The sequence below is a fragment of the Lipotes vexillifer genome, unplaced genomic scaffold (genome assembly GCF_000442215.2).
Source record: "Lipotes vexillifer unplaced genomic scaffold, Lipotes_vexillifer_v1.1 scaffold380, whole genome shotgun sequence".
In the NCBI taxonomy this organism is placed as follows: domain Eukaryota; kingdom Metazoa; phylum Chordata; class Mammalia; order Artiodactyla; family Lipotidae; genus Lipotes; species Lipotes vexillifer.
Window position 1 is genome coordinate 1,878,618 of NW_006779049.1, and position 10,494 is coordinate 1,889,111.

Here is a 10,494-nt window from a genome sequence, read left to right on the forward strand (position 1 = left end):
GACTGACAGTTTATGCATAGAACTCAGAAACATTGTCAGATATGTTTTACAATTTGCAGATCATACAGAGCAAACGCAACTCTTGGGCCAGGTTCCAATTCATCCAGCTGGAACAAGAGTTGGTTTTGAAGATGAATAGAGGACACAGAGCTTATTACCAAAAGCATCAATCTCTCTTGTAGTCTAAGAGAGAACAGGAAACAAAGTTATTGAGGAGTGACTAAGGTCAGGAAAAAGAGATTCAAACTGCCTAAGGTGATTTATGATTGTGTAACTAGAGTGAGTTACTTCTCTGAGTCTTAGTTTCATGTTCTGTATGATAGGTCAACAACAGAACCTACCTTATATGCTGTATGAAAGAATTCAATGAGCCAATGCATACAGAGCATTTACAATAATGACTTATTTGCCAAGTATTTTATCAGTGTTTATAATTATTAGAAGATAGCTGTGACAAATAAATTTGATTTTATAACACACTAGTGGGCCTAACCAGTAGTTGGGAAAAATTACAAAAAGTCATTCTTCATTCATTTATCCAACAAATATTTAACTGAAGTCTAGGAGTTATTCTAGGACTGAGGATAAACCAGTGAACAAAATAGAAATAATCTCTGCTCTAATGAGCTTACTTTTCTAAGAATATGCTAAGCACTCAGTAGCATTGTTTATGAAAACTAACACGTGAGTTTTAGGTGTTACAGTGTGAAAAAGTATACTATGTTATAGTGTTTTAATGTTGCAATTCTAGTGAGACAATGGATAGAAATGAGTAATAGTACTGTGCCTTGCATGTTTTAAGACCTATAAAACTGTTTGTTAAATGAATCATTTGGGAGTGCTCATAGGAAATGATTTTTGTGGACAAATAAAATTGTCAAGATAACACTTTCCACCCAAAGATCCACATGCCATGAGCAATGCAAATCACTACTGCTTTAAGCTATAAACCATCTTTGTTCCCCCAATATATTATACACTATGGAATGATACAGTAAACTAATATTAGATATTCATTTATAGTTGCTTCTCTTATATTAGCAATTTGGCCATCACCATCATAACAGGCTAGATGTTACTTTTATGTAACTTTAAATTTCTGTTGTATTTCTTTGATTACAGAATAAGTTTTTTTTTTATTGGTAGGATATTGACTTAAAACTTATTATTTTTACCTACCTACAAAACCCTTAGAAATGAATAAATATTGTTGAACCACTGACATTAAATACTTTCATAGCTGTGCTAGCCGATTGTCCATTAGGTGATTTAATAGTAGTTTCATCACAGATCTTTTCAGTTTTCTAAAATCTTTGTTAAAAATATGGAAAATCCATTCACCTGTATCGATATCTTTACTTTGATTCAAATACTGAATCATTCAAATAAGATAGGAGGTGTCTTTACTTCCCAAGTTCATAAAGCTTTTAAGATTTCGAGTAATAATTTTAAAAAACATTTTTTTTTTTTTTGCGGTACGCGGGCCTCTCACTGTTGTGGCCTCTCCCGTTGCTGAGCACAGGCTCCGGGACGCGCAGGCTCAGCGGCCATGGCTCACGGGCCTTGCCGCTCTGCGGCATGTGGGATCTTCCCGGACCGGGGCACGAATCCGTGTCCCCTGCATAGGCAGGCGAACTCTCAACCACTGTGCCACCAGGAAAGCCCTAATCTATCTCTTGAAAGTACTTGTGCTTCTTTATAAATTAGCCCCAGAATTTGTGAGATAAGTAAAATAAATAAACCCATACTTTTAAAAAGTATGTTTTTTTCCCACATCTTATTAATTTTAAAGATGGACTCTAAAGAATAATATTTTTCCTACAAAAAGAAACCTTGGAGAGGAAACATGATGCTTTTAAAGTATCTGCATATTTTACCTGTTAGTAAGTAGTGCAAAATTATTTGTAGATGAATGACCATATCCCTATTTTTATATGCTTGTGCAAAACTTCCTCATTTGCTTGCATTTTGAGAGAAATAGGAAATATTCATATAGTCATCTAATCTTTAAAGAACTCTTACAACATATCAAGTATTTTGTTAGGATCTGACAACACACAATCGAATAGGTTAAGGTCTGGGATTTTGAATGCTCAAAATGTGGTGAATGAAGCAGACATGTAAAAAAAATACATATTATAACTGATTCACTCTGTTATAAAGCAGAAACTAACACCATTGTAAAGCAATTATACCCCAAAAAAGATGTTAAAAAAAAAAAAAGAAAAAAAAAATATATTTTACTAAGTGCAGTGTTTTATAATAGCAGTATATATCCTGAAATATTTAAATGTAATTATTTACTCTTCCCTTTCATTCATATGTGTGTATATATAGTAACATTATAAACATTACATATTATATGTAATAAATATTATACTACTGTGTACCTAAATTTATATTCAATAAATATGATGTTGTTACAGTTGACTTATTTGAAGACATTTTAAAAGAAACATGGAAATTATTAGTTTGTAAAAATAAAAATCTGAGTTTAACATATAGGATAAAGCAAGTGTGAATTAATAGTGGTAATGATAAAGCATTTTTACGAACCGCCCCTTTTCTTTTCTGTTTAATTGGTACAATACAATACATTACACTAGTAATTTGAAAACAGAATATCATCCACATCCACAAAGTACTGAAGACAAAGAGAAAAAGTGCCATTGTGTTTTGTGAAGAAATAGAGCAGGGTGAAATGCAACTCATATTGCACCTAGACTGGAAAATAGAGAGATCATTTCCAAAGCAAGTGTGGGATTACTATGTAAGTAAACTTTGGTTAAAAAATTATTCCCCATCCTTTTGAAATGAAAAACTACAACCAAGAAGAAAATCTACAAATAACTTCTATATGGACAGGGGCAAAAAAAAATGTAATTCTTAATAGTAACTTGGCAAAGACATACATTGAAAGGTTTGGATACGTGGTATTTACTTTCTGACTCCTGTTCACACCTGGATTAGTAAACATATTAATAGAATAATATATGCATAAATTTGAAGATTATTTTATAAAATTATTATCTACTGTGCATTGTGCTGCTCCTGAAAAATTCCCCATTCATTTTGATATGTAAATAATACAGAAAAATATGTTTACCTTGGGGGTTGCAGTTATTAAATATTTTGAAGAAATCCTGGAAATTGAAGATTCTTAAAATTAACTCAGTTTTTGAGATGAGTACAGTTTTGTTTTTTTTTTCTTTTGGTTTTGTCTTTTTGTTGGCTGAGATATCTCAGTAAGAATAGGAGTTCTACACTAATTTAATGGTATTTCTAGAATGTTATTGATAATTTGCTAACAGTGCTTGATCAGCTCCCTTATGGATACAATAAAGTGATTAATGAAAATATAATAGGAATAGTAATGAGAGATCTTTATTATTAAGTAAAAATCTATTAAAGCCCAAATTATTTCCTGTTATTAAATAAATTGATACATATATCCACTCTTTTTTAGATTTCCTTCCCATTAACACAACATTGTAAAGCAACTATACTCCAATAAAAATTAATTTAAAAAATAAAATAAAATATTTTGACTTTTAGGCCATGTAAAATGTTACATATTCAAAATGTTATTTTAAAGTAAACACCGTGGCAGGGAGAGATAAATCAGAAGCTTCGGGTGAACACACAGGTACTACTATATATGAGATAGATAACCAACAAGGATCTACTTACTGTATAGCACCAGGAACTCTACTTAATATTCTGTGATAACCTATATGAGAAAAGAATCTAAAAAAGAATGAATATATGTATATGTATAACTGAATCACTTTACTGTACACCTGAAGCTAACACAATGTTGTAGATTAACTATACTCCAATAAAATAAAAAAATTTAAAGTATTTGAGAAAGAGTCAAGTTTGGGATAATATCACATTACTGTAGTTTTGATGTGGTAAAAAATGTAATTTTGTGTACATTGCTAACGTGGTATGTTTAAAGACAAATGCTGACATTTCATGGAACTGTAAACTAGAATTTTGACTGATTATATAAATAATCTCTTCACAATTGAGTGCTTCCCCTGTCAAAATCAGATGAGGAGAGAAAAGTTATTTATGTGGTATATGCATCAAAAAACAAATTGCCATTTGTATAATCATGGAAAGTTGTTATCTAATGCAGAAAATTTATACCAGGAAGAGAATCAGCAGTAGACATTTAATTAAATTAAATATGTGTAAGAATAAAACTCAATGTAAGGTTTGTGACGTGAGCATTTAATATTAATTTTACGTACAAATGCAGGCCCCAACAAAATTTCAATTAAGCAGTTTTTAATATTTTAAAATTAATGTATTAAAGTGATAATAAGAAAATAAAAAATTAAGAGTATTCCCCCATTTAATAATTTATTTATTAAGCACAGATTTTGTATAAAGCACTATGTTAGACACTGAGGATACAGAAATGCCTTTTAAAAATTATACAGAGATGAAAAAGAGAACATGCAGCAGAGATATATGACCAAATGTGAGGGTAATGAATGATTGCCCTCAGCAAATGATATTTGAGTTAAGATTTAAAAGAGTGAAAAAGGCAAAGGATCCCCCCAAAATGGAGCATTTCAGACAATTTGTATAAAGTTAAGAAACATATTCATTAAAGCACCCAAAAGAAAGTATAATTACCTGGAATTCAAAGAATGAATTGAGTGTTACAAGGCATGAGAGTAAAGACCTGTGTAGATCATATAGGACTTAAAGACCATGCTGATTATTTTTCTTTTAATCCTAAGAGAAAAGATTTACCATGCAAAGTTTTAACCAGAAAATTGATGTCATCAGATTTAGAGGTGTAAAAAGCTGACATGGTCGAGGCTATTCACTTTTGCGGTAGACTAAATGAAAGAAAAGTTGTGGAGATATAAAAAAGCAACGAGTAGATTTCAAAATTATTTAGGAAATAAGTCAACCAAACTTGATGATTAATTGATTGATTATAGAAAAGATAAGGGAACAAGAGGTGTCTGGTGTATGTAGCTGGATGGAGGCTGGTGGTATTTGTAGAACTAGAAATTGCTGGAAGAAGAATGTGTCAGGGGAGAATGTGTCAGTCAGTGGGAGACTTTAAGTTCCTTTTGGACATACTGAGTGTGCCATGTCTTTTCAACATCCAACTGGACATGTCAAATAGGCGTTGCATATACATGAGTGTAGCTTGTGGTACAGAACTGCTCTAGGATATAAACCTGGGAGTGGTTAATGAGTAGATAGAAACTGCAGAGATGGGTGTGGCTAAAAGGACCTAGAGAATTATGTGAGAACAGATTGTGAATCCCATTCTTGGTGACCTCAATATTTAAAGGTTAAATACAAGAAGACAACCCAACAGAATATGAGAACGAGTAGCCAGAGATATATGTCAAATCAGATATATGTGTATCTATCAGTGTGTGTGTCTGTGTGTTTGTGAGGGGTGGGAGGGTTGAGTGTTAAAAAAAAAAAAAAACCTAGGGAAGATAATTATTAGGAACAAAGACTAATCAACATATTGAGTAATTCAGAACTAAAATAACAGTATTGTATTATATGACTTGATTTTGGTAACCTAGAGGTCTTCCTAAAAGTTTCACAGAAATACATGCTAAGCATATTATCTGCTTTTGCACTTGCTTATAATTCAAATTCTGTGTTCTGGATCTAAAGGGAATGCTGAACCATGCTTCAGGGGACCATATGTTATATAAATTCTCACCTCTAATAAATTACTTGAACAGGCAGAACTGTGTATTTTACTTCACTGAGGCAGATACTGGGGGTGACTTGCCCATATCCCTTTGGCACACACCATTCCTGTGCACCAAGTAGACCAGGGGTGCCAGGGAAATAACACCTGCATCCCCACCCCAGCAATCCTCAACCGAACACCAATGAGTATTGGTCAATATTCCCTAAATACTCCTCTCCCTTGCCCATCAAGTGAGGTGACTCGGAGGCAAGCCCTACATTGTCTGAGTTCCACAGCAGGATTGAATGCAGCTGCCCACAGGGTAATCTGCTCAATAACACACGCTTGATTGACTTCCTTCCCTTCCTGTCTCACTTCCCAGTGCTCCCTGTGGTCACTCCCCATAAAAGAAATATCCCAGGGTCTGTTTGTAAGGATTCTGTATTTGTCAGGGTTCTATAGAGAAAAAGAACTAATGGGATTTGTTACAAAGGTGCAGATTCCAAGATCTGCAGGCTGAGTCTGCAAGCTAGAGACGCAGAAGAGCTGATGACTTAGTTCCAGTCTGAGTCTAAAGGCCTGAGAAACCAGAAGAGATGATGTTATAGTTCCAGTCTGAAAGTCAGCAGGCTCAAGACCCAGATGTTTCAGTTTGATCTGACGACAGGAAAAAAGGCTGATGTGCCAACTCAGTTGCCATCAGACAGGAATACTCTCCTATTTGTGGGAGGGTCAGCCTCTTTGTTCTATTCAGGCCTTCAACTTATCAGATAAGCCTCACCCATATTAGGGAGAGGAATCTGCTTTACTCAGTCCACTGATTTAAATGTTAATCGTTTCCCAAAACACTCTTACTAGAATTCCCCAAATAATGGATTTTGGGCCAAATATCTGAGTACCGCATAGTGTAGTCAAGTTGACATGTAAAATTAATCATCACAGATACACAACACAACTCTCTTCCCCAACATCACACTTTCCTGATCTTTCTTCTGCCACCTTTTTCTCTAGAATTGAAGCTTTATTTTCTATGTCAGGATGAAATTAAATTTTGCTATATGTATATATGGTCAAACTTTAAAAGATGATAGCCCTCATTTTCCCAGAATCATTCTGGTTCACACTTGTTATTCTATATAATTAATATTTTCTCTTCACTTTTAAAAGTGTTCTACTTGGAAGACAAAATTATATGATCATCATGTTAACTGATTCCATAAATGTGATGATGGTAATGAAATTAGTGAAGTATATTTCAATCCTTTATTAAATTATTTTTTTCTACTGGTTAAAAATATGACAATATATGTCATATTTCTTCAAATTAATTTTTCTTCCTGGGTTATTTTATACTACAGTTTTTTACCATGATGTACATGGAATGCCTATTTGTAAATGGGATATTATTGTTGATTATCTTGAATGTATTTTTTTCTTTAAAGGATTGAGAAAGAATGCATTTGAAAAGTATAAATAATTTATAAGTGGGATACAAGGCCTTCCACAGGATCTTGTTTATTGTTCTATATATGACAAATCTGCACAATATTTTCCTGAAATAAGATAACTAAACTAAAAATTACACAATTGATTGATACTTATTTAATTGGCTTCAAAGTCAGAGAATGACTATAACCTCAGGGTAGTTCAGTTCTTCTATCACAACTAAGGGAAGGGTGAGAATAATTGTGACCCCCTGGAGCATTCAGAGCCTATTTTGTTTATTGTTGAGGATATGGAAACAAGAGGAGGAGACAGTTCCATGTTGACTGCGAGCCACACAAAACCAGGACTAGCAAGGTGTCATAAAGGAATGAGCCTGTTGACACTGTCTTTGTTTTTAGTTTATTTTCCATTTTTTCTATGTAATATGTATCTCTGTGTTGATTAAACAATATTACATGGCATAAAATTAGAAATATAAATGTCTCAAAGTATTTTTGCATCTTCTTCCACAAAGGATGATTTTATTGTTAAATGGAAATAACTTCATAACAATTATGTTGTAGCATATATAACACAATGTTAACTTTTAATAACATTCTAAATAACTATTTCAGATGATTTGCTAACTGTGCTTTAAAGCAAATAGCATGTGCTAAGTGCTGCATTACTGCATTTTCAAAAAGATTCTGCATAATGCTTGTGAGACAGTAGTTGATCTCAAGTTCTTTGTGGGTTCCTTATTGTGAGTCCCTGGTATTCCTGCAACAATGAAAGTGTTGTTATTCAAATGCACATAAACGTATTCAGTCCATAATAATAGTATGCATAGCCATCTATAAATAGTTGAAGAAACAATTGTATGAAATGCTTGATATTCATCTGAACCACTTTTTGCAATTTTACTTTTAAATTCAGATTTCAGAAATAATACCACAGTGGTGCTCATAAGATATTCAGATATTTTTGTAAGCTTTTCCTGGACAGGATGGTAGCTTCTTAAAATTGAAGACCCTGTTTCACTAAATCTATATAAATATACACAATTGTATAAATATATACAATTACAAGAAATGGCCTGAACATATATATAGTTTTATATGTGTGTAATGACCTTTTTTAATATTACTTTTTCTTTTCTCCTAGATACACCATCAGTTAAGATTATACCATCCACTCCTTTTCCACAAGAAGGACAGCCTTTAATTTTGACTTGTGAATCCAAAGGAAAACCACTGTAAGTGATTTAATGAGCAATACAATTTTTTACTTTTCTTGTATCCTGCTTTGATTGCAGTCTTTAACTGCAGAAATCCACTATTTTTGTCTTTTCTTGGTGCGCAAAGTGTTCTCAGAACAGAAAACCCCCTGAACCATGTCTTCATTAAGTGTTTGTGGAAGATTGGTCTTGTATTTTGTCATCTAGTGAAGTTTCTGGGGAGGTTTCCAACTGTGATTTTTTTGTTCTTTTTCTTTCTTTCTTTCTTTTTTTCCTACTAAGATATTTCAACCGGAAAGGAGTATAGGCTTAATCAGTCACTGTTTTTACATGATCAGATTGTAGAAGTTACACATGCTGAACTTCTCTCATGAAAAACTTTGAAAATATTGAATCCTCAAAATATGCCCAAGTTTTAAAGTTACATGTGAAATCATTTTCCTAAGGGGGATCAAATCTACGCCTCTAGTGTAGCCCCTGAGACATAATTTGTGAATGTGATATGTTTGGAGGTAGTGTGACTACCACTACAGACTCCACATTTTCTATTATAAAGCGATTTCATTGTTAGAATAATGAGTTCTAACACCACTTCAACCCTAAAATTTTACTTTTTGACATTCATGTTTATAAACAGCTAACTCATAGAAAATCTATATTTAATAGAAATATAGAAAATCTATATTTAATAGAAAATTCAAGTATGGAGTATCCAAATAAGGATTATTTCATTGGAAGTGATTTGATCTTTCTATAGTAACATTCTACATGGAGCTGAAAGTCACTTATTTGATCTTTTTAGAAGCTTCCAATTGATTTGCATTTCTGTTTAAATTTTAATGGGAGGCATTTAATTGTTCTCTATACATAACTATATGGGATAGCTTTTGAGCAAATCAAATTTAATTACTAAAAAATTGTTTCTAATAACATTTGTTATTTAAGTGTCGATTTCATATTATCACATGAGGAATTTTTCTATAGTAATTTTAATACAGAAGCCTGAAATTTCAACTTCTTCAATTGTATTGTCTTATACTTTTTAACACACTAAGTGAATTCATACTTTCTTTATCACCGTATTGTTGTTTTAGAACTGTTCTCTTTTCCAGTAATTATTTTCTAGAGATTTAAAATATACTGACTTAAAGAGCATTTTGTAAATTAATCTATTTTTTTCTATCTTTTAAGAAACATTTAAGGCATTTTAGACCTTGAAAGGAGCAAATTTTTTCAAAGTAGCTTTACTACATATATCCTGTACAATTCACTTTTATAGTTCTTACCCTCTGATAAGTTTAAGTTGCTTATAGAAAACATTTTTCAACTGCAGTGCACTATCTAAATGTGACAGTGCATTTCAGTACTACAGTTTCAACAGAGCTTTTGGCTGTAAGATCAGTACTTTAACTAAGAAAGAAGTGTAATAGACTCTAGTCAGCTTTAGACATACTTAAATCCAGTTTCTTTACTCCCGATGTTGTATATCTAATACCAGTGCTTCTTTCCTAACCTTCCCTTCCATTTCCACTCCTGTTCCCTTTGATTATTATTTTCCAACTCTGTCTGTTCCTCTTCCCCACCCACCCCACCCCCGCCGCCCTTTTCTTCCATTTCTCCTTATAACCTCAGAGGTCAGTGTTTGGAGATATGGTAATGTATCAGGGAATAGCAAAGGATTTTTGCTTTTACCTTCTCTCCATAGTTCTGCCCCAAAGTACATATGTGTACAATTTACACAATTAAATGAGGTGAAGATGGGAAATATAATATATAGAATGCTTGGGAATAAATACATTCCAGCTCAAATAGCATCTAATTACCTATCAAAGATCTTCTCTTTGATTCCATATCCACTCTCACTATCCACATTTTTTTTTTTTTTGGTGAGTACTTAGATTGTGATCTATGTAATTAGCTATTTAAGTAGTCCATTTCCCTCAGCTCAGATATGGTTGAATAGATATGCCTTATTGTCGTCTCTGTTTCAGTTACCTAGAAGTAAGCTTGGATCTGCAATAATCCTCTGCACTGCCGATGAATTAAAAACACAATCTCTTATTTATTTATGTTATTTAAGAATACAGGGCTTCCCTGGTGGCGCAGTGGTTGAGAGTCCGCCTGCCGATGCAGGGGACACGGG

The 10,494-nt window shown here is 33.0% G+C and overlaps 1 protein-coding gene across 1 annotated transcript in view; it reads left to right on the forward strand.

Moving 5' to 3' along the window:
* Nucleotides 1-10,494, forward strand: part of CADM2 (cell adhesion molecule 2) — a 1,104,423-nt gene that overhangs the window by 993,688 nt on the left and 100,241 nt on the right. Inside the window, exon 6 of the mRNA XM_007452135.1 lies at nucleotides 8,279-8,369. Coding sequence (XP_007452197.1) covers nucleotides 8,279-8,369 — 91 coding nt within the window. The remainder of the gene's footprint in view (nucleotides 1-8,278; nucleotides 8,370-10,494) is intronic.